We start from the raw sequence: 24,065 nt of genomic DNA, 5'->3' as shown, positions 1-24,065 counted from the left end.
TAAATGATTAGTGAGACTGCAGTACCCCTGCAGCACAGCAGGGGGAGCTGCTGCCCCTCGTCAGTGTTCGGCCCTGAGACGTTGTGCTGTGGTATGCATGCACGCCCTTTGTCTTGAAAGAGGGATACCGGGGCTGAATCGCCTCAAGGCTAGGCTTTTCAACAAAGCTATACATAATGTCTGCTAACAGTTTAGGAGGACATTCCGTAAGGCATCTGGGTTTTGAGGTCACAGAATACTTGTTGTCGTGCTTAATTTAGTGGAAAGAAATTCGAACGGAATGCGAAATATAGATGATGCGGACGATTAGACACTTGGCGTAGGACATCGCGTCATCAGACATGGCTGTGTGTGTGGGGGGGGGGGGGGGGGAGAGTGCCTCACCTGGATTGGCGAGGGGGGGTCTCCCCTGGGGGGCCCCTCCCTGGTGTGGTGCCACTGTATTGGGCGAGCTGTTGTTGTTGCCGTGGTGCTGGGGGTGTGGTGGGGGGGGCTGGCCATGGTGCGGGTGGTGGTGGTGATGGTGGTGGTGATGATGGTGGTTGTTGTTGTTGTTGCCGGGGGGAACGGAGTGATGGTTGCTGTTGGCGTTGGTTCCCATGCCGCCTCCTCCTCCTCCTCCTCCGTTCTTGCTGGGCGGCGGGTGGTTGTTCCCTGGGTGACCATTGGGGTTGTTCTTGTCCCACATGTTGACGGTCTTGTTGTAGGCGTCGGGGTCGCCCCAGGTGGACGTGCCGTCGTCGATCTCCATCTTGCGGCGGATGGAGGGAGGGGACGGCTCTTCCCAGCCCGTGGGCTCCATGCCAGGGTCCTGTTTCCCTCCTCCTCCTCCTCCTCCTCCTGATCCTCCTGATCCTCCTCCCCCCCAGTTGGAGCTCTGCTTCACGGAGGCGGGGCCTCCCCAGGAACCCATCCCTCCTCCACTGCCACTACCGCCGTTGGGCGCGTCTTGGGGCTTGCCCCCCCAGCCGGGCGCAGGGCCGTTGGGGCGTGGGGTTTCCCCCCAGTTCCCTCCTACAGCAGGGGCAGGCTTTCCCCAACCTCCGTTTCCATTGTTCCCTCTCGGGCTGTCCTTCCATCCTCCACCTCCTCCACCTCCTCCTCCTCCACCACCTCCTCCACCTCCTCCTCCTCCACCACCACCTCCTCCTCCTCCTCCTCCGTTCTCTCCCTCCCACATGCTGCTGGACGAGCCGTTCTTCTTCACCTCGGCAGGTTCTCCCCACTCTCCTCCTCCGCTGGAGCTGTTGGAGCCTCCACTGGCGTTGCCCCAGCCCTGGGAGGCCTTGGGCCCCTCTCCCCATGTCTGGCTCTGGGGCTTCCCTGGCCCATCCTCCCAGGTAGGGGACTTGTCCTCCGAGGAGCCCCAGGACTGAGGTCCGTTCTTGGGGCCGTTGTTGGTAGCGTTGGGCCCACAAGGCATGGGCTCTCCCCAGCCTCTGCCGGTGCCGTTGGGGGCCTTGCTGGCTGGGGCCGGCTCTCCCCATCCAGACTGGGTCTGCTGAGGCGGCGGACCTCCCCATCCTGAGGAGGACCCACCCTGGTTATCGCTCTTGCCCCCGGAGCCTGGCCGCTGTGGGGCTCCCATATTGGGGTTACTGGGTCCACCGTTGGTGGGCGGCGGGGGTCCGGAGGAGGAGGGTCCATTGGGGCTGCCCCAGTTGTCGGCGATGCTGCCATTGGAGCTCTTGCGCTCCGTGGCGGCGGCGGCGGCCGCAGCGGCGGCAGCTGCCTCCTCCATCTCCCAGACGGTGTGCTGGCGGACTGGGGTCTGGCCCCAGCCCGTGTTGCAGAGCACCCTGGGGTCCAGGTCCTGGCGGGGCAGGGGTGGGGGCTGGACGTCCATGCTGGAGGACCTCTCCCTCCTGTGTCCATGCCCCTCGCTGCTGCCCCCACTGCCATCGCTGGCCGGGGCTGTGCCTGGCTGCTGGCCCCAGGAGCTCAGAGATTGGTCCGCTCCGGCGTTGTCGGACGGCGAGTCCCAGCCTTTGGACTCGTTGTTCCCGCCCCCAGCCGGCTTCCCCCAGTCTCCCCAGCCTCCTCCTGCTCCTCCGCTGCCCCCGCCTCCGCCTCCACCGCGGCCCCAGGCTGAGAGGCCTCCGGAGGGGGCAGAGTCCCAGCCGGAGTCCTTGGAGGAGGAGTCGTTGTTGCCGGAGGTCTTGGAGTCCCCGTTGCCCCAGACGGAGCTGCCCGTGTCCCCGTTGAGCTGGGAGGACTCGGTGGGGGACTGGCCCCCCCAGCCGGGCAGGCCGTGGATGGGGCTCATGGGCTCCGGGTTGGGCTGCTGTTTTTTGTGGTGGTGCGGTCCGTCCGCGTTGAGGCTGGACGGCTCCATGTTGAAAGACGCATTCGAGTTCGGGGAGGGGTTGTCGGGGCTCATCATGCCACCCCAGGAGTTCCCTCCCCCGCCGCCGTCTCCACCCAGTCCGCCGTTCCCCATGCCGTTGCCTGCCTGGCTCCCGCACATCCCGGGCTGCATCGACTGGGGGTTGGACGAGCCGGAGCCGGCGTTGCCCATCCCACCCCCCTCTTGGCCCAGCGCGGGCCAGGCAGAGGGGTTGGCGTTGGGGTTAAGGTTCAGGTTAAAGTTGGGTGCCGAGTTCCAGCTGGGAGCTCCGGCGCGGCCCCCGCTCATCCCCAGGCCTTCGGGCTTCCCCTCGGGGCCCCAGCCCCTGCTGCCCACGGCGGCTCCGGGGCCCGCCATCATGCTAGCGTTAGCATTAGCCTTGAGAGAGGAGGGGTAGTGGGCCTGCTGGCTGGCAGCCCCCGTGGCCATGCTCATGTTCCTGCTGCTGCTGGTGGAGGTGTTGGTGGCGCTGGCGTTCAGGGTGCCGTCGCTAGTGACGGAGGGGCATTCTGGTGGCGCCGGGCGGCTGTCGGCGCTGCTGCGGCTGATGGAGGGCCAGGCGTCCGTGTCGCTGCCGTCGATGATCACTTGATCCCAGCTGCTGAAGGTTTCGCTGGGACTGTTGCTGCTGTTGGGTGGTGGTAGAGCTCCCCAATGGGGATTCTCATACTGGGCACCAAGGCCACCCTGGAGGGACTGGTCTGGAGAGACAAGGTGGGGGGGGGGGGGGGGGGGGGGGTAGGGGTTGGAGAAAGAAATGGTAGGAGAGAGGTAGAGAGGAGAGCGAGGTTTGCAAAAGAGGAAGAGAGAAGGTGGAAAAACAAAAAGGGAAAAGGGGAAGGGATGGAGGGGAAAGAGAGAGTACATTAGACATGAGACTCAGAAACACCATCCAATAGAGTACCCGGGGCTGTGGGAACCAATTGTATCTCCATGGTTGGTTACATTAGTGGTGAGCTGGCTGGCGGGCGCTAGGAGACGGCTCCACCGCCCCCCCTCCCTCCCTCCCCTCCCCAGTGTAATCAGGATGCACAGCCAGGCGAGCTGCATGTCACATCAGCTTCGCCACATCCATATATCCTTGCTTTGGTGCGCTCACGCGGTGGTGGGCAGCAGGGAGGGGTGGCTGCTTTACCCCTCCCCTCTGCTCTCCCTCACTTCCCTGCTCCAACACATCCAGCTCTCTCCCCCACCTCCCCGACATCCTCCACCCCATCTAGTTTCTCTGTCCGTATCACCCCACCCCCACAGGCAGACACTTTTCCTCCCGTCCCTCCACACCCTCCTCCCCACCCCTCTCCTCCCCACCCCTCCACACCCTCTCCTCCCTGCCCCTCCACAAACCCTCTCTTCCCCACCCTCTCCACCCCACCCCTCTCCTCCCCACCCCACCCCACCCCTCCACACCTTCTCCTCATCCCCTCCTGCTCTGAGAGGCCCATCAGTCTCCATCCTGGCTCCCTTGACTGTGGCTGTGAAGGGAAGCCCAAGTGGAACACTGCTCATTTATTGGAATGAGCCCGGGACCGTTCCCCATCCATCACGTCCTACGCTTCAGCAGCCCAGCCGAGAACCAGGACCTGCCGCCTGACGGCCTCTGCTGCACACCACACACACACACAAACGCTGTCACACACACACGGACGCACTCAAACTGTCACACAGGCGCTCACACACGCACTGACACTAACTTTGATTCACTGAGGAATAGCGAGTATCCATAAAAAATATATATATGTATAATCTTTTTAATTCTGATTATTTTTTACTTTGCTACAGAAATACACAAAAATTGCCCGTGCCCCGAAACTCTTCATGATATACAGAAATCTGTTCTAGCGCCTTAATTGTGTGCCTCCATCGCCAAAAATCCATACACTGAAAATAGAGCTGAATATAGGCCTGTGGTTTTCCAAACCAAGACAGAGGCCTGGCTAAAGCCTTCACAAGAACAAATGTACTAATCCCACTAAGAGAAGCACACAAGAAACCCAGAGGGGGGAGAACTAATAATAGGTTTATTCTAGGCCATAAGGTGGTAATCAATCAATCAGAGGCAGCTAATCAATTACCTTATTAATGCTAGTGGGGGAGAGGAGAGAGTATTGATTCAGTATGCCAAGCCAGGCCATGGTGTTTAATATGTAGCCTAGTTAGCGCTAGGTCTATGGAGCAGTGCTGTTCTCCCTGGCCTGTAGGCACACTAATACCAGACCGACTTTGAGACAATTCTGTCTCCCATGAGAGATCAGTTTTCATGCAAGATCGAGAAAACAGGCTTATGGGATAGACAAAAAAGAGAGAGATATAAGTTTTAATGAAAGATATAGGCTGGGATATCGGTTTCATCCCTTTCCCCAATAGATAAAGGCGGGGTACTTTTAATGGAAGAGGCACCGGTTTGCCTGATAATCCATAAGCCTATCCAGTCATCTTTTCTCCACAAAGAAAAAGCATAAAATAACTGGCCTTACTATCTATGGCACACCTTCTAATTAAATTCTAGAAAACTCTCTACAACTGTCCTTTGTTGGATTTGGACGTTTGTGTGTCAAATACAGGGCCTGAAAATACAGAGGCGCAGAGTTTATCGATTTCTTACTTCCTATTACGTTGATATTCGCTTCCATCACAGATGCCTCCGTCATTTACATAATGAGAGCGACATCTATCACAGATGAAAGCCTCGGTCGAAAACAATCGGCGCCGAAACGAGGGGAGCATCTAGCCGTCTGATGCTCACACACTCTGAGATGCTGTGCGCCTTTTCAGATCTCCAGTCTCTCCGAAAGCAATTTTCCCCTCCACACACACACTTATCGCCTCTCCCCAGGCAGGCTTATCGCACGGGGTTGTCGTGTCTGTACGTCAGTGTGTATCTAACACACACACAGTATGCAGCAGTGTATGAGAATGTTCAAAGCTACCATGCCAAACCACAAAGCCACTAACGCTGTCCCACTATAGTATACCTCCCGGGAACCTGGCCTACCCGAATCAAACCCCCCAACTTCTCTTCTCATGAACTAAAAACTCCCACTCGCTGCACGACCAAACTATAAAAACAGGTCGTCGAGACGTCTCGCGGAAAACTCGGGGCCATCGAGCTGAATGTCTCACCGAGCGCACATTCCTCAATACTCAGGAACAGCCTGGGTTCTGGAACACAAGGGGCACTTTAGAACGGGAGCTCTTGCTCCCTTTTTTGCAGTTGTCCCTCCCTCGGGAACGTGTTCCCTCCGAACCCCACAAGGGCATTTCCGCGGGTTTCCGGCGACCAGAGGAGAGATGGTGATGTCCGTGCGTGCTGGCCGGCGCCCTGCTTGCTACCACAAGAGCTTTGAACGGCGAGCGGCTTAGAACGGCGTGAGGGTCTACAGCCGTGTAGCCCCACGTTTGGGTGATGGGGTCTGAAAGCAGGACGCTCGGGGAGGGTGTTCCGGGTTCAGGTTGGCGGGTCGGGTTCCGACACGGCTCTATGGCCGCGTCTTTCGCAGCCTCTTCGTAGCCATGGCTGGTTTGGAGAGAGTGTCAGGGACTTTTGTTTGGGTGCACGCCTCCTCGCAACTCTAAATCGGAGAGATCGCCGCAGACTGCCGCGCGGACGAGCCAACGTGTCGTTCCAGCGGCGGCATCCGTCTGCTAGCTGTCCTTTTTTTTTCTGCCCTCGTTCGAGGCGAGGAAGAAACGCCAGCACTTTCAGTGCCTCGTCCTCCTTCCACCCTTCCTCTCGTTTTCCCTCCCTCTCTCCGCTTCTCTCTCGCTCTCGCTCTGACTACTGTGCAGTAAGGGACGCCATTTTATCAGACCTGAAACCTAGCCAAGAGCACCGAGGCTGCAGACTGCAGGAGAAAAAAAAATCTCTCTCTCTCCCTCCCTTTGCTTTCTCCTCTCCCCCTCTCGCAGTCTCGCTTGCATGCTTTTTTTCCCCTTTCTGCAAAGGGCATAAAAATAGGTTGCGTGATAAATGAATCACACTCCTGAAAGAGCGCAGCCCTCTTCCCCCCTTTCTCTTAGCATCGCCGTCACGGATACTCGAAGCAAAACAAAACAAACCACAGATAAGGAGATAGACAGAAGGAGAAAGAGAGAAAGAGAGCGCGAGAGAGAGAGAGAGGGGGGGGAGTTTGAGGAAGGGAGTGGAAAAGTACCTGAGGTGTCACACCGGCGTGACCGCGGTGCGAGGAGCTAGGTGGAACGCAGAGCGCCGGCAACACACACCAGGACACTGCTGCTGGCTGCCGTGTATGGTGTGTGTGTGTGTGTGTGTGTGTGTCTCTGCTGGATGGGCGTGCGCCTACTTTGACAGTGTGTATTGTGTGTGTTGGAGTAAGCCCACACTTCGAACCACCTAGTATTTTCCTCGACCTGTCTTGCTCCCTCTCTTTCTCTCGTCTGGTACACGCTGGTAAGTCTACCGAGTTTGGCGTGGAGAGGCGTGGGTGAAGCCAGGGGAGAGACTGCAGCGAGGTAACACCAACAGTGCAGAAAAATACAGGGGGGGGGGGAAATATTTTGGGGGCGTTTCGAGCGTCAGTAATGCCTCGCTAGCAGCTTCCCATTCGGACTGCAATTAGGAAGGGCCGTCTTTGATTGTGTTCGCTGTCGAACGAGGACAAAAATAAAAAAAGAGCCTCTGTGGGGAGTTCTCGCCCGGGGGCGACCGAGGACGGGACGGCTTTGTGTCGTGTTACCTCGCCCGCGCACGCGCTACATTTTACGACGCGGCGAAATACCCTCGAATGCCCCCGCGTGCAGACTTAGCAAAACGTTAGCAAAAAAACACACACAAAAAAAAAACTGCGCTTCTCAGCCCAAACAAGGAAGCGGTGAGGCTGAGGCAGAGAGGAAAACAAGCTGGAGATGAGCGGGCGATAATGAGGCTGCCGCTAACCGTGGGCGCGGGCAGGTAGCCAAGAGCACGCCGCCCCCATTTCGCTGCAAACGAAAAGCAGGGTGACGGAGGAGAGAAAGCGAGAGTGAGACATAGAGAAAGAGAGCGAGGAGGTGGGGGAGGGGGGAAATGGGAGGTTGGCACCGGCCCTGGCAGCAGAGAAGAAAGAGAGAAGCAGAAAGAGAGGGATGGCATGAGGAGAGACGAGAGGGGCCGGAGTGACGTGGGCTAGCGTTTAGCCTCCAGCCCGGTGCCCAGAGCCTCACACCACCCCAGACTCAACCTGATGCTATTTTTCTCTGGCTTTTTAACAGGCTTTCACTGTGCCCCAAGAAGAAGGGGGGGACAGGACAGAAAAGAAAACCCTGGTGATGTAACACGATGTTTGCAAAACCCAGTCGCTTAGTTCCCCTTTTGTCCTCAAAATAGCCCCCCACCACCCCCCTGCCCCTCTTTCCGGAGAGTTCCGATCCCAGGTCTGTTTAAAAGGGCTACACATGTTTCACAGATACCGAGAGGGTGAAAGATAGGCGAAACAAGAGAAAGACAGTGAGAGAAAAGAGACAGAGAGCGAATCACAAGAGAGGTTTAAAACCTCATCCTTCATGTCTGTGTTCCCCCGTTGAGAGGAGAGACCATCGTGGCTTCTCCTGTTTCCCTTGCACAGCCTGGACTAATTAAGCCACTGGGGGAGTGGGGCGCTGTGTGTGTGTGTGTGTGTATGGCTGCGAGCGTGCATGTGTAGATGTTTGCACGCATGTGTCTGTGTCTGCGCGTGTGTGAAAGCTGCCGTTCTCTCCCGCGCCCTCTTGGGGCAACCTTAAAACCGCCCCCCCCCATGCCACGCGCGAGGAGCTCTAGTTAGAGCTGTTGTGATTAGGACCAGATTTCTCTCCCAATCTGGTGCTTTCATCTTGACAGACAACAAGCTAGCAGATACGATGTGTGCAGCACTGTACTATTTAATTAATTCCTTCACAGGCCTTTGAAACGATGGTCTCTGAGGCTGTAAATACAACACACCATTACAGGCTTTAAGGAAGTCCAATGGCCAGATCCATAAATAAAAAGATTAAAACTTGCTCATGGTGATTAAGGGTAACACACTCAAACAACAACTTTAGCATTTTCAAAGTGGGGCTAATATGAGAGGCCTAGCATTGCTAGTAGAGTGGGGCTAATATGAGAGGGTTAGCATTGCTAGTAGAGTGTGGCTAATATGAGAGGCCTAGCATTGCACGTATGAGCGGGCTAGCATTGCTAAGAACAGCCCACAGCGTGTCTTCTGGCTACGTGCCCCGGTGAGGCTCCAAAACGGCCACAGAAACAGCTGCTGGCCTGCAGTTTCCCCACAGACGAGAGTCTAGTCTGCAGCCTGGCACTGGTCTGGCCTGGCCCCACACAGACCCCCACTCCAGCACCTGCCACTCCAGACTGTCTGGAAGCCCATCACAGCTGGGGAGATGGAGGTGAGGGGATGCTGGGGGTGGCAGGGTTAGAGGGCCCCCCTTAAGGAGGGGTGGATGCAGACAGACGTGGGTGTGGGGGTTGTGTGTGTGTGGGTGTGTGTGTGTGTGTCTGAATCACATATATGCATAAGTGGGGCGGTGGAGGAGGGGGTTGTGTCTCGTGGACTTGAGGGTGGGGGGAGGGGAATGATTGGCCGTGTATGTGAGTGTGCTCTCAGTGTCTGAGGCAGCTGGCCTTCAGGGCAGTCACAGATCAGAGAGGACACAACTGGGCCAGGACAGACAGGGCCAGCCCCCTGGTCGGACCACGTCACCGACAGCTTCCTGTGACCTCACTGACTCTGAAACCCATGACCTCGGATGCCCCTGGACGACCCTACAGCTACCACCAGAAGTGTATATGTATATATATACACACACACACATCTTGTGTGGTTACGCTGTGGTTGTAGCTTATTTATATACGACCACATCCACTGGGAATGAGGAACCACTTTGTCAGGCCCTAAGGAGGAAAGGAAGAGGGGAGGGGAGACAGAGGGAGCTGTACCCAGCCTCGGGCTCTCTAGCCTGGGGATGTTGTGGAGCGGAGGTGCCCCCTGGGAGACCTGGAGAGAAGTGCCAAGCCCAAACAGCCATTATGCCAACACCCCCAAGTGCGAGTGGCGAGAATCTTCCCCTAGACTAGACAGTAGAGTCCAGTAGAGTGCAACACTCCTGCTCCTCAGAGCTGTGGTCTGGTGTCGTGGCCGCGGCATTGTTTACACAGCGCCCGCCCGCTTTCTCGGTCAACACTGGGAGGTGACTGTGTGTGCGTGCGTGCGTGACAGAGAGAAAGAGCTGCAGACGTGCCAGAGCGATGCTCCGTCACAAAGACAGCTCCGACTAAGATGTCGGCCACTGTCGCACCGGCAGTCCTAGGCTTGTTGTGCGTGTGCACGTAGGGAAGAGGGGGGGCGGCCATATTTGCATCTCCCGTGTCATTCTGTGTCAACACAACGGCTATCTGGGAGTTGCTACTGCTGAGACACACACACACACCATCGTTGTTGTGTGGAAACACTTGATTGCTTCAACGGCTCTCTCGACTCCCGGCTGGAAGACACAGGAGAGAACACTTAGAAAAACAACAACAAAAAAAACGAGAGAGCCGAGAGCTGTTTACTCAAGGGCCGCCTTTTGTCAACACACCGAGGCAGATACACTCGCACAAACAAGACGGGCAGAGCCCCCCTGGCAGAGCTGGGTCGGAGCGCCGCTTTTCTCCATGGCTCTGCCGGGGCCACTTGTGAGTTCATTAAAAAGCAACTGCGAGCAGCCTAGGTCTGACTGTGAGAGAGTGTGTTTGAGTGTGTGTGTGTGTGCGCACTTGTGTGGAGAGCTTTCAGTGGCTAACAAGCGGCTGTATTTCCCTTCTTTATTTCCCAACCACGCTCCTGCCCCTCTAAACGCTGTTTCCCACCACCACAGTCCTTACCTAGGACCAGATAGAGAACCAGAACACCAGAACGTTCCTCGTGGTCCCCTAGGCCCCAGAGGTACTGTTTAGACTAGGTTCTACCAGGATGGCTGTGTTCCAGGTCCACTAGAACAGAACCTCGCCATAAAGACCCATTTTACAGTTTTGAATCCATGGAAGGTTTTGAACCAAAGGAACCTATAGAGACAGAAACACAGCGAGGGGGGGGGGGTCGGCAGGGAGGAGTAGGCGGAAGAGGAGGAGCTCACCTGAGTTGCGTTTTTTGCCCGGGCCGGAGGACGAGGAGGCGGAGCTCCGAGAGGGCGTGGCCTCCTGGGAAGGGGAGGAGCCTGCGGGCGGGGCGGGGAAGGCGAGGGCGCTGAGGGCGCCTGTGGGCAGGGGCTGTCCCCTCTTCAGCAGCTGCTTGTGCTCTTGCTGGCGGAAGCGAGGGGGCACCTCGCGGGGCGGGTAGCGGGGGCCTGAGGAGGAGGAGGAGGAAGGCTGGCTCTGCTGCTGGGCTGACGGTGTCTGTTGGGCACCGGGGAGGGTGCGCTTGCCATTGCCGCCGTTGGCGCCCGTGGAGGTGGCGGGGGGGTGTGAGGGGTTGGCGCTGGGGTGGTGGTGGTGGAGGAGGGGGCCGGGCTTAGAAGGTTCTGGCACTGGGGAGACAGGACAAACAGGGGGAGGGAGGGTGTTAGCGCGGGTTAGGGATTTGTTTCTCGACGACACCACAGTGGAGCAATGAGACATCGGTCGGATGAGACGGCAATTTAAAAAGGAAAAAAAGGAAGAAGGAAAAAAATCCTAAGAAGAAGAAAGTCAATCGATCTGACCTAAAAACCAGCGCGATTACACTTCAAACGGCTTCCTGTGGCCAAACATTCTCTGTACCCGGGGTGAGCCAGACAAAATCCACATGAGGGCAGGTTGTGTCGGTCTGAAGACACACACACACACACATCCCTGCTGCTCGCCTCACCTTTCCTCGACCCTAGCATTCTTGTCTGCCGTTTTCCAAGAGAGAAGCTGTATGGTGTATCAGCCTCTGTGGCATTAGCAGGCTGGGAGCAGCAGAAAAGCAGATTAGCTTAGCAAGCTTAGGGCCCTCCAGGTGAGTAGAGTAGAGCCCCCCCCCCCAAAAAATTAAAATAAAGATTCTCTCACTCTAGAGGGCATGACCTTAACATTGCTGCCAGTTGCAACACCGACTGGGATTACAATACCCTTTAGAGAGAGTGAGAGAGAGGTGGCGAGAGAGTGAGCGTGAGATAGAGGTGGCGAGGGAGAGAAAAGGGGGGCCCTCAGGAAGCGGTTTGTGCATGGAGTGCCTGAGAAAGAGTTGCAGAGTAGCAACTCGCCGACAATTCTCACCCCACCAGGGAACAGCAGAGCCGCAGTGAGGCCGCAGCCTCATGACCCACATATAGAACACAGGTGTGTGTCTTCAAAATCACAGAGCAGGTCTTCTGTGTCCTAATCAGGTTTGTAGTCTGGCCCAAAACCTTGTCCAAATGGTAATAATAACCAGAGGCTTTCTCTCTGCCGTGGATCTGTGCCCCCTCGGGGGCCCAACCAAGCTCTCAGTCACACCCTCACAAACACGACGGGGGTCTGATATCAGCAAATGCACTCGGAAAACACTCGGAATCTGTCGACTGAGGACACAAGCGCAGCCTTCAGTCGTTCGCTTTAGTGGACACCGTGGAGTGGGGTGCACACACGCTCATCTTCGCGCCAGTACTCTTCCTCCACCCCCTCTCTACCTCCTCCTCCCTCTTCCCTTCTTCCCCCCCCCTTCAGCTTCTCCACCTCCTCCTCTTCCTCCTCCCGGAGCGACCCCCCTCCCTCCGGCTCGCTGCCTGCAGCTGGTGACGCACGTCGCCGATTTAATTAGACAGAGCCTGCCTGACCCGGGCCCAGCCAATCACAACTCAGGCCGCTGCATCCTCGCTGCCCAATCCCTCCCTCCCTCCATCCCTCTCTGCGCTGCTCTTAACCCTGTATCTCCACTTCACCCTGTCCCTTCCATCCCTCTCTCCCCCCTTTCTCCCTCCCTCCGCCCTCTCTCTTTCTCTCTCCCTCCCCCTCGTTCATCCCATTCAGACAGCTCATTGTTCACCGCTGCTGTGAATCCATTACAGGAAGCAGATGGACTCTGGGCTGCTCTCAGAGGCAACACACACACACACACAGCCTACAGCCCATGAATCACAGCCTCGTGACGTACGACTGTGTGTGAGTTTGTGTTTGTGTGCTAACCAACGACCAGGCCTCAATAACAGTGCTTTTACACAACAAATAAAAAACCATAAAGGGCCGCCGGCAAACAACGGCAAGTGCTCATTCACCGGGCTAACTACGCCCAAATGGTGATTCTTCATCAGGTGTGGGGCTAACTACACCAAAATGGTGATTCTTCATCAGGTGTGGGGCTAACTACACCAAAATGGAGATTCTTCATCAGGTGTGGGGCTAACTACACCAAAATGGTGATTCTTCATCAGGTGTGGGGCTAACTACACCAAAATGGTGATTCTTCATCAGGTGTGGGGCTAACTACACCAAAATGGTGATTCTTCATCAGGTCTGGGCTGTGGAGGCATTGCCGTGCCGCCAGGCAGCTGGGGAACGGGTACACATATTTGGCATAATCTGTATTTAATAACTATCTCAGTAAAAATGACTCCTCTCTGGACGGAAGCAGTGTGTGTGTGTGTGTGTGTGTGTGTGTGTGTGTGTGTGACACAGAGAAAGAATGTCATTCTGTGTGTGTGTGTGTGTGCTCGCGCGCGCGCGTGTGTTTGAGGGAGGGAAAACTCCTCTGCACTATGTAAACATAACCATTCAGCAAGTCACAACATTGCTTTGTTTTTGTTGTTTGGAGGTGGTGGTGGGGGGGATTGTGATCCATAATGGATGCTTTGAGGGGAAGGGGGGGGGGGGGGGAGTTGTACTAAGGGGGAGGAGAGGAGAAAGAGGAGGGGAGATTCCCTGAGATGAGAAAGCACATGAAAGATAAACAGAGTCAGACGAGACCCTTGGGTTACACTGCAGAGAGATGAAGAGGGAGAGAGAGGAAGAGAGAGGGGGGAGAGATGAAGAGGGGGAGAGAGGAAGAGAGAAGAGGGAGAGATGAAGAGGGGGGAGAGAGGAAGAGAGAGAGATGAAGAGGGGGAGATGAAGAGGGGGAGAGGGGAAGAGAGAGGAGGGAGAGATGAAGAGGGGGAGAGAGGAAAGAGAAGAGATGAAGAGGGGGAGATGAAGAGGGGGAGAGAGGAAGAGAGAGGAGGGAGAGATGAAGAGGGGGAGAGAGGAAGAGAGAGGAGGGAGATGAAGAGGGGGAGAGGAGGGAGAGATGAAGAGAGAGGAGGGAGAGATGAAGAGGGGGAGAGAGGAAGAGAGAGGAGGGAGATGAAGAGGGGGATAGAGGAAGAGAGAGGAGGGAGAGATGAAGAGGGGGAGAGAGGAGGGAGAGAGGAAGAGAGGAGGGAGAGATGAAGAGGAGGAGAGAGGAAGAGAGAGATGAAGAGGGGGAGAGAGGAAGAGAGAGGAGGGAGAGATGAAGAGGGGGAGAGAGGAAGAGAGAGGAGGGAGAGATGAAGAGGGGGAGAGAGGAAGATAGAGGAAGAGAGAGGAGGGAGAGAGGAAGAGGGGGAGAGAGGAAGAGAGAGGAAGAGGGGGAGAGAGGAAGAGAGGGAGAGAGGAGGAGGGAGAGATGAAGAGCGAGGAGAGAAGGACCGGCTAAGATAAAGAAGACAAAGGGATATAGACATATAGGTAAGTAGGTAAGCAGGGAGTTTATTGATGTAGAAAGACAGATCGAAACAACGGGAAGAAGAGAGAACACAACAAGAGGACTGAGGGGTGAGGCTAGGGTAAAGCCGGGTCGGGCTGGGGTGGGGGTAGAAACAAACAGCAAAGCCTTTCAGCGGTGAGTGGAGGGGGGTTGGGGGGGAACAGGTTCAAAACCTGAGGGCTATAATTGAAGTTGAAAGGAAGGAGGGGCGAGGGCAATTAAATAAAGGGCTGTAACGAGTCCACTGTAAATTCCATTAAACCCTTTGACTGAGGGGCTCTCCACAGTCGGCTGGCAAACTTGTAATTACGGCCTTCCCCTCATGCTCGACGGCTAATTACAGACAGAGAGAGAGAGAGAGACAGAGAGAGAGAGAGCGAGGGGGAGAGAGAGAGAGGGAGAGAAAGAGTGAGAAAAGAGAGAGAGAGGAAAGAGAGAGGGAGAGAGAGGAAAGAGAGAGGGAGAGAGGAAAGAGAGGGAGAGAGAGGAAAGAGAGAGAGGGAGAGAGACAGACAGACAGACGGACGGACAGATATGAAAGAAGCTGCGAACAGAAAAGCGGGGTGACGGAGGCCGAGCAGAGGGGCTCGGGGATGCAGCCTTATAAACCGCCCATTGTGCTCCGTGGTTCCCAGCGCGGTGCCTGGCGGTGACGAGGGGTCCCTCTCGCTGGCTAAAAGGCTGGGAGAGGTGGGGGGGGGGGGGGGGGTATTGTCTGAGGGCCTGATTCAATATGGGAGCTATGTGTGCTTCCTAGTGGGGGGGGGAGGGCAGTGGCCCACTGAGAACATGACCTCAGCTTCCTCCATGCACCCTCCACAATGGGTCTTCTATTAGCAGAAAGATGGCCGCTGCTATCTCCAGGCACGCTGTAGCTAATGAGAGAGAGAGAGAGAGCGCAAATGGGTGTGTGTGCGCCTGTCGAGGGGGGGGGGGGGGGGTGCGTCTTGGTCCCATCTGTCATTGCAGCGAGAGAGAGAGAGGTACTGCTCTTCACCCCTCACCCACAACGTCGCTATGGAGACTGACAGTTGCCTAATGCACCTCTCTGTTTTCCTCCCATGACCCTTGTTCCCCTCCCCCTCCTCCTCCCCCCCCCTCCCCAGGGCCCCCGTCAACACACACACACAGCCCCGTGGTTCATCTGGTCTGTGTAGGCCAACGTGCAGTGAGAAACAAGCAGACGTGTGCTAAGATTCCCTTCCAGACGCCTTAAAACACTCCAACCAGCTACTGACTACAGGTGGAATTTGGGAGCCCCTGGTCCAAGTTGTGTGTGCCTGGGGGATGTGTGTGGGGGGGGGGAGGGAGATAGTATTGACCTGGATGTTACCGAGGCTATGGATACATTGTCTTGAGAAGGTGGTTGTTTATGGATGGATGGTGATGCCTGGATCTCTCTCTCTGTGGTTCTCTGTGGTTCCCTGTAGCCACACACACACACACACACACACACACACACACAGTGGAGGAGCAGCAGCAGGGTGTGTTGCCTCCCGCTGGCCACGGCGCGCGACAGACAATGCAACGCCGACCCGCACAGACAGGACAGCTCTGTCCGAGTTGGACATCCTCTCTCGTTCCCCTCTCTCTCTATCTCATCCCTCACTCCCTCCACCTCGGTTACAGCCCCCCCCCCCCCCGCCACTTGACACGCGTGCAGAGAAAGAGAGAGGGGGAAAAACAATTATCGCTCTCTGCCATAAATCCACGGGACGTAATTCAGAATCCATTGGCTATTAATTTATAGAGTATTTATAAATGTCGCGATTAACAGAAGAAAAGCCCTCCCTCTGCCCCCCCCCCTCTCTTTTCTCTCTCCGATAGTAAATGAGCCCCTAATTAGATTGCGATTCATGAAATCGGACTCCAAAAGTGTTGACGCAATTAATTGGATGTGAAACGGCAAATTAATCCAAATGTGAAATTACGATCGCGCGCCCACCCCTCCCGCCTCCCACCCCTTTCCGCTCGCATCCTCCCCACCCCCTGAGAAAAGAAACGACAAACACAATACCGTGGTGACACCGTACAAATGTGTTGTTGCCGGGGCGACCGTCTCCAGGGGAAGGGGAGGAAAAAAAACACTGTACGCATGGGGAAACGGGACGAGGAGATCGACACGCGCATTACAGTTGTTCTCTTAACCCCCCCCGCCCCCCCCAACGGAAAAGTGCAGCGGCAGCAGAAACTGCGTGGGGGGCATCGATTTCCTGATCAGCGGGGGCGGCGGCCTGCACATGTGACAGGCTAAACCCTGGGGTCAGGGCGCCGAATATCACCACCTGTTTTCAGGAATTGCATTTCAGCCACACTCTCCCCTTCTGGTTCGTGGCTTCTCATAACTCACAGAATCTAAGGGAGTGTGTCTGTGAGTGTGTGTGTGTGTGTGTGTGTGTGTGTGTGTGTGTGTGTGTGTGTCTGTGAGTGTGTGTGTGTGAAGGGCACTGGTATTGGCTGTGGTGGTTTTAAAAAGCATATTATTGCCTGGGCTGTTTTGCAATTCTCTGCTGTAAGCATTTCCTTCAATCACAGAGAGAATGGATTGAGGGGCCTACCTACCATGTGGAAGCTCTGTGTGTGTTTGGATATGTTTCTGTATTTATGTTTCTATGTGTTTGTGTGTGTATATGTTTCTGTGTGTGTGTGTGTGTGTGTGTGTATGTATGTTTCTGTATGTATGTTTCTGTGTCTATGTGTGTGTGTGTGTATGTATGTATGTTTCTGTGTCTATGTGTGTGTATGTATGTTTCTGTGTGTACGTGTGCGTGCGTGTTTCTGTGTGTGTGTGTGTTTCTATGCGTGTGTGTGTGTATGTTTCAGTGTGTGTGCGCACCTTGGGCATGTTTGTGTGTGCATCCAATAGCGCATGTATGTTGGGGGGGGGGGGGCGGGAGGGGGGGAGGGCGGGCGGGCGACGGCGACAATGCAACCGGGTGATTGCGGCGGGAATAATCAGCGCGCCTCCTGCTCTCCGTGCTAATGGGGGTCTTCGGGGCCAGCGGGGCCCCGCCTGCAGAGCGTCAGCCCGGGCCGGCGTGCTGGGGGCTGGGGGGGCCCGTGGAGCCGCATCTCTGGAGCTCCGTGGCTAATGGGGTGCAGAGGAGTTAATTCGGCTGCGCCGGCGCTTTATCTCATTTTCATACATATGAACGCGGCGGGCGAGATCGATTACCGCAAACAAATTGAAACGCGTGGGGGAGGGAGGGAGGCTTGGCCTCGGCGCTGGGGGAGAAGGTGGCGGTGGATGGTGGGAGATTGGGTGGCGTGTGTCTTAAAGACGGGGAATTGATGGAGACTCACAAATCCCAGCTGCATACCGATGGGCCTGCACTCACACACACCTGCCTTTCAGCTAGTGTCACGGACGCACGCACGCCGCCGCAATACAATGACACACACGCCCGGGCCTCGGTGCATGTGCTAGTGCTAACATGCTAATCCACACACACTCACACAATGACACACACACCCGGGCATTGGTGAATATGCTAGTGCTAACATGCTAATCCACACACACACACACACACGCCGCATGGAAAATTCTGTCCACAACCGCAGCGAAGCACGGGCCTTTAGAATCACCTCTGCTGTCTAGAGCTGTGGAAACGACGACCGTGGTTTTTCACGCTCTCTCACTGACGTCGAATTGATCCGATCTACACTAGCGTTTGCTTGGGTCTGCCCTCCCGGGGTGAGGACAGGCCCACTGGTTCCACTGAGGAGGCTAGACTAATCAAACTCGGAACTCGAGTGCAACGACTTAAAAAGGATTCTTTCAAATAGTATTTGAAAGCAGGCCTGCTTTCAAATACTATTTGAAAGCAGGCCTGCTTGTGAAACACGCCTGTGAGACAGTCAGTCTCTTCAGCTGCACTTTCCCTCATTTAGTTTCCTCCGTTCCTTCCTTTCCTCTGCTGACATGGCACTCCGGAAGCTTCTCTCTTATACCATCCTTCTCTCTCCTAGGGCCTGTCTGAGGCCTGCCTGGGGCTGGTGGTGTCTCAGCTGGGGGCATGCATCCAGGCCTTCCCAGATCCCAACACTTCCTATGGTATTCTTTCACACACACACACACACACACACACACACACACACACGACACGCACGTTATGACACACAAACACAAGGTTGGAGATGCACACACGGGGAAAGGACGGCCACACACACACACACACACACATTCAGCCTGAGTCAGAGACATTTGAGAGGCTAACAGCCAGGTGCGTTCCCCGCATCCTACGTCAGCAGGGGACCCCCCCAGCCTTGACGTGGTCTAATCGGTGGGTCACGCTCTCCGATAACGCTCCAAACAGGCTCTCCTTCCAACACACACACACAGTCCAAAACAGCCAGTGATTCATGGCATAGAGACTCAGGGTGTGTGTGTGTGTCAGGCCAAGCGGTGAAACACCTCTGAGGGTGTAATGAGGCTGACTTAATGAAAGGTCAGGGGTCAAGCCAAGCTAGAATGACCTCTGGCAGGGCCAACCGTCGGGGCCAGATGGTCAGACTTGCCGATAAGACCGTAGGCTACTGGGGCATCAGTCTGGAGACTGTTTGTGCGTTGGCCAAGTTAACTCTCCCACACACACAGGTGCACACACACACTCTCCATCTGCCTCCCTGCCTCTCCGTGTCCCTGCCTCCCTAACTTGGTCTCTGTGCCTCCCTCCCTCCCTCCCTGCCTGCCTGGCTGGCAGCAACCCCAAGGCTCATACTCATGTAGAGGCCACTTTCCAAAGCATGCACACCCCCAGCCTCAGCTCCATGTACACAGACATGGAGACCGGACAGCATGCTGTTGGGCCGGGCTGGGCTACAGCGCTGCGGGAGGGCATGGGTGAGGACGAGGGGCGGGGCCGGGGACGCCACCGCTGGCTGACTGGATCACAGTGGGAGCCTTTTTCGGGAGGCCGCTTGTGAGGAGCCTCGCTGAACTTCCCCCACCCGCCCTCCCTCGCTCCTCTCCTTCCATCCTCTCCTCCTCTCCGTACTCCTCCTTTCCTCTCCTCTTCCCCCCCCCCTCCCCTCCTCTCCTTCCTGTGCAGTGTGGTCGTTTGCTGCCCTCCTCTCACGCTTCACTAGCCTGTGCAGCGCGGCCCGGAGCGGGCGTCACTGTGCATCAGCGCGCATTAGGAAACGTGTGCGTGTGCGTGTGCAGGCTTCGGGTGAGCTGAGACGCGAGTGGAGGGGAATAAGTGCCAACCACAGCGTGTGTTTGTTTGTGCGCCGTGCGAGTGTGTGTGAGACGTGCGTTTTTTATGCACGTGTGCACACGCCTTTATGGGTCATGGAAACCGGCTTAATCAGACCTGGGGGGGGGGGGGGGGGAGGTGAGTCAAGAGCACGCGTGTATTTTTAGAAGAGCTACGCTGCAAAATACACCCACCTTTGGTTTTCAGGTCAGCAACCTAGGAGAAGAGAGAGAAATAAGAATTTAAAAAAAACGTACGGTTGAAACCGCCCATTTCATACACAGGTTCTAATGAATGATTAGCATTCAGTATATTTAGCAGGGGATTCTTCCATGAAACATGGCAGTAGTTACACGATAGCATAATTCGGCCAACTGAGAAAGAGCTAGGAATGTGTGTAGAAGAAGTGTGCCCGAACAAACACACGCGCGCGCGCACACACACGGCCTGACAGCTCACACACCCAAACAGAGAATGCGATGAGACCCCATGCTATGGAGCGGAAAGAGTGTTGGTACAGCTGTTGGCGTGCCTGCTGTGTGTATATGCGTGTGTGTGTGTGTGCACAGGCCAAGGCTCTCGCCATTGGAGGGCCACGTCTCAACCTGAGCGCGTTCCGGAAAGAAGGCCTCACCTTCTTCTGAGCGGCGTCTTTCTTGTTCTTTTCGTCGTGCTTTTTCTTTTTCTTTTCTTCCATCAAATGGTTCTCTGCTCGTTCTGCTAGCTTCTCTCAGCTGCAGGAGAGAGAGAGAGAGAGAGGTTTTAAGTGGAACGGCGTGATGGAAAGGAGGGTGGGGGGTGGGGGGGTGCATCAAGTTCGGGGGCATCCAAGTTCGGGGCCCGAGATTTCTCTTTCGCGGTCGCGGTGACCGCTATTTCACGCTCTTTAAGGCTTCGCGGTGGGAGCCTTTCTGGAATCTTCTAAAGCGGGGGACCTTGGAACCCCCTCAGGTATTGGAGCACGTGAGGGTTTCCGAGCCCTTCCACTGCAGCCGAGGCTAAAGAGACAGTTAACTTCATGGTCAAGAGAGGGGCTTCAAGGGAGAAGGGCTGATCGAGAGAACACGAAGGAGAGAGAAAGGAAGCGAGTGAGAGCAGAAAACAGAAATTGTGTTTAAGAGGGAGAGAGAGAGAGAGAGAGAGAGACAGAAGGAGAGAGACAGAAAGAAAGAGAGAGACACAGAGAGAGAAAGGGGGAAAGAGAGGGGGGGGGAACCTAAAGAGAGACTCTTTCCCAGGGCCTGTGTGCAGTGAGACTCTGGCCAAGAGAGAGATCAGATAGCAGAAGGACCAGAGAGAGTTTTATTTCAGCCTTTATTTCCTTTGGCTGAAGTTTGGTGACTGTTCCTGGAAACCATTAAGGGCTTGAGGATTGTACAGTTGTGTGTGTGTGTGTGTGTGTGTGTGTGTGTGTGTGTGTGTGTGTGTGTGTGTGTGTGTATACATTTGTCCTTTCCAATGGAAAGATACTCGTAGTAGACGATGACGGTACAGGCTGGTCAATGGGGAAAGCAGTTTGACTGTGTTCTCTGACATCAACATGGACAACATGTCAAACTGGCTGCCCGCTAAGCTTAACTCACCACAGACACACACACACACACACACACACACAGTTGTAGCAACATATCGAGCCTCTGTCCTACCCTGTCCTCAGGGATGAACGCTGCTCACTTCCTAACTACCGCACACACACACACACACACACACGTACATCATGCCCACACTACAGCCACTGACTGACCAAGCAGAGCACGCCACCATGAATTGATCCTCAGCGCCAGACACACCGTAACCGCAGCGTCAGACATTGTACACGGGGCAAGGAGATGAATAAATGCATGTAGAATAACAATGATGGAAGAGCAATGATAGGCTCCCCCTCCCGCTGTGCTGCTCGCTGGTAGGGGGAGGGAGCTGTCAATCACTGGGAGTGATGGGCGGGAGCAGACACGGTTCTCCACAGGGAATGGACTGCAGAAGACGGCCGTTTTGACAGAGAAAGAATAGGGGGGGGGGGGGAGAGTGAGACCCCGGGGGGTGGGAGGGGGCGGGGGGAAGCAGAGAGAGAGATACTGGAAGAAGAGATGGCCATTAACTACTGCCAATCAAGAGAGACAAACTGAGGAAGACTGCTGTGGAACTTGTCTGGTGGTAATGAGTGAAGAGGCAGTCTCACACACACACTCCTATTCATTATGAGGTGGCTGCGTGTCTATGTCAAACTAGTATCTCAGCAGGCAGTCAGCCAGCCTGGTCCTCCAGTAATAAATATCCTGGGAGCTGGACAGAGTGAGTGTGTGTGTGTGAGTGTGTGCGTGTGAGTGTGTGTGCGAGAGAGAGAGAGCCTCGTCTTCCAGTTCTGCCTATTAACCAACACCACTCTCTCCCTCAGCCCTCCTGTGCAGCTCTAACGAGCCCATAGGCTGGAGCCCACCTCCCCTCCCCCCGCCCCCCCCCCCCCCCCCCCCAGCCAATCACAGTGCCCCGTCTGTCCACCTAGCGGGTATCTCGCTACCCCCCCCTGCTCCCGAAGTCTTGGATGACATCCAAAAGAGAGGGGGAGGTTTGGTTGATATGAGGACGAGGGTGGGGGCGGGGGTATCTGGTGACACTTTGGCGTGTTAAAATGATTCCCTGCGCCTTCGAAGAGGCCAGTGGAAGTACTGGATGAGTAAAAAAAAAAACATCCGGAACTTTCCACCGGAGAAACCTTGCGTGGCCGTTCCCCTCCCCAGCTGTTGGTGTGGGATCTCCCATCTGGTGACTGCTGTTGATGTCACGAGGGGACGGAGAGGGTGTGTGTGTGAGCACGGGGGGGATATAGCCATGACGACAGTAATAATACCTCAGAGTATTTATTTATCTAATTTCCTAGTAAACACACTGCCGAGCGACAGGAAGCGTTGGGGATTAAGGGCTTTTATTTTGGTCGCGCGGCAGCGCTGGAAATAGCCACGCCGCGACAACAGTAACCGTGGCGGCGGGTGCGCGGCGGTACAGGGCGCGCTGTAAGACGGTCGGATAATCTGAGGGTAATCCAGAGGACCGGGCCAGGCCGGCTAACCTCACCGGCCGACGGTTTCTTCGACAACAACAGAGCGTGTTGTTGTCGCCGGGAAGAATTCGCCGTGGGACGGTTCTTACTAGCGACGCTAAGGAGACCTCCCGTAAACATGATTGGCCGACGGATGATGATGCAAGAGCTGTATTCCAGGTATTCTCTCTTCCCTGGAGGCTCAATATACAGAGAAAAGACACGGGGGAGGGTACCTGATCTCCCTCACACTTTTAATTACCCCCCCCAGCGGAGGCAGAGGGAAGGTGTGAGGAGAGAGGGAGGAGGAGGACAGGCAATAGAGAGATTTGAAAGGGATGGATAGACAGGCTGGCAGGAGGAGGGCAAATATGCGAGCCAAAATAGAGAGAGGGGGGGGAGAGAGAGTAGAGGGGAGAGAGAGAGAGAGAGAGAGAGAGAGAGAGAGAGAGAGAGAGAGAGAGAGAGACGAGAGAGAGAGAGAGAGAGAGAGAGAGAGAGAGAGAGAGAAGAGAGAGAGAGAGAGAGAGAGAAGTAGAGGGGAGTAGAGGGGAGAGATGTGTCAGCTAAGTGGAGGGTAAATACCAAGGGCAGAGTGACTGTGCCCTTCGTGGGTCTTCTCTGTCTCTCCAGTGCTGCTGACACCACCTGACACCCCCCCCCCCCCCTTCTCCTCTCCCCCCAAAGTTGGGTCAGGTTACACCTAACTGTCACTGGCGGGGGGGGAGACGACCTTAGCCAACAATGGGTTCGGGTTAGGTCTAGTCCTAGGGCTGGGTCACCATTATCCTAGCAGGACCTCGTATTACACAGAAGTGTGGATGCAGGCCAGCGTGGTGGTGTTGCTAGGGCCCTACAGACCGCAGTGTGTGTGTAGACCCATAGGAACACACTCAGAACAGTGCAGATCAAGTCAGAGTTGAGCATAGTGACTCAGCCCCCCCTCCCCCCCTCCCGGAATGTCAAAATACAGAGGGGGGGGGGGGGGACCCAGAGCTAAAGATTCCAGAGGTATCTCCTTCGGTTGCGATGTACGGGGGAGCCCTAGCCAGCCAGAACAAAGGTAGCGGTGGGGAGAGAGGTGATGGAGGAGAGGAGGGGAGCGGCACTGAGGACGGCGGCTAGGAGAGGGGGGGGGGGGGGCGAGGAGGTTGATTCCAGGATGGATGAGGGGAGTGGGTGTGAGCCGACCTTACCCAGGAGCTGTCTTCACTCTTTACACCAGGGAGGAGGAGGAGGGGGAGTGTGGTGGGGGCGGGGAGAGGAGAGGAAAACAAGGGGGGGATGAAAGGAGAGGCAGAGCAACACCAACTAGAGAGGGTACAATTTCTGGGGAAATTGTAGGGCGTGCTTGCTTGCGTCGGTTAGACAGGGGTCCGTTTTTGAATGACATTTTTACAACTGATTTCTGTATATTTTATATGAAAATGCATAGTTATTATTTATAAAGATTAAATAGACTTAAAAGAATTTTTTTTTGCTGCTCATTTACAACTGAAAATACGAGTGAAGTGTAGAATGAAATAGATGTCTTCTCATTTCCCCTGCAAGAGGCAGCCTCATCTTTGAATCAAAACGAATACATTTGGCAGACCAGTGTAAAAATTGACCTAATCTCTATGACTTAAACGTCATTTTAAGTTTTTCCCTTCTCATGATATTTTCAGGCATGTAGCCTACTCATTGCATTCATTCATTAATAAAGAACCCCCTTTGAAGATTATTCTACGACGTTACCCGGCAGTAGAAGATGGAATCGCGATTCAAACAGTACCATCTGCTAACTGAAAATATGCCCCCCAAAACGTAAATAAGCTTGACATTTATTTAGTGGAAAATCGCTCATTCATAAAAAGCTCACTGGT

The 24,065-nt window shown here is 55.4% G+C and overlaps 1 protein-coding gene across 1 annotated transcript in view; it reads right to left on the bottom strand.

Annotated features, from left to right (window-relative positions):
• tnrc6c2 (trinucleotide repeat containing adaptor 6C2) overlaps positions 1-24,065 on the bottom strand; it is a 46,102-nt gene that overhangs the window by 13,794 nt on the left and 8,243 nt on the right. The window contains 4 exon segments of the mRNA XM_062448899.1: positions 385-3,048; positions 10,439-10,828; positions 19,358-19,379; positions 19,798-19,897. Of these exon segments, the coding sequence (XP_062304883.1) occupies positions 385-3,048; positions 10,439-10,828; positions 19,358-19,379; positions 19,798-19,860 (3,139 nt within the window). The 5' untranslated portion in view covers positions 19,861-19,897.

The sequence above is a fragment of the Osmerus eperlanus genome, chromosome 22 (assembly GCF_963692335.1).
Source record: "Osmerus eperlanus chromosome 22, fOsmEpe2.1, whole genome shotgun sequence".
In the NCBI taxonomy this organism is placed as follows: Eukaryota; Metazoa; Chordata; class Actinopteri; order Osmeriformes; family Osmeridae; genus Osmerus; species Osmerus eperlanus.
The sequence above is the reverse complement of the archived record's forward strand: the minus strand, read 5'-3'. Positions and strand labels throughout refer to the sequence as shown.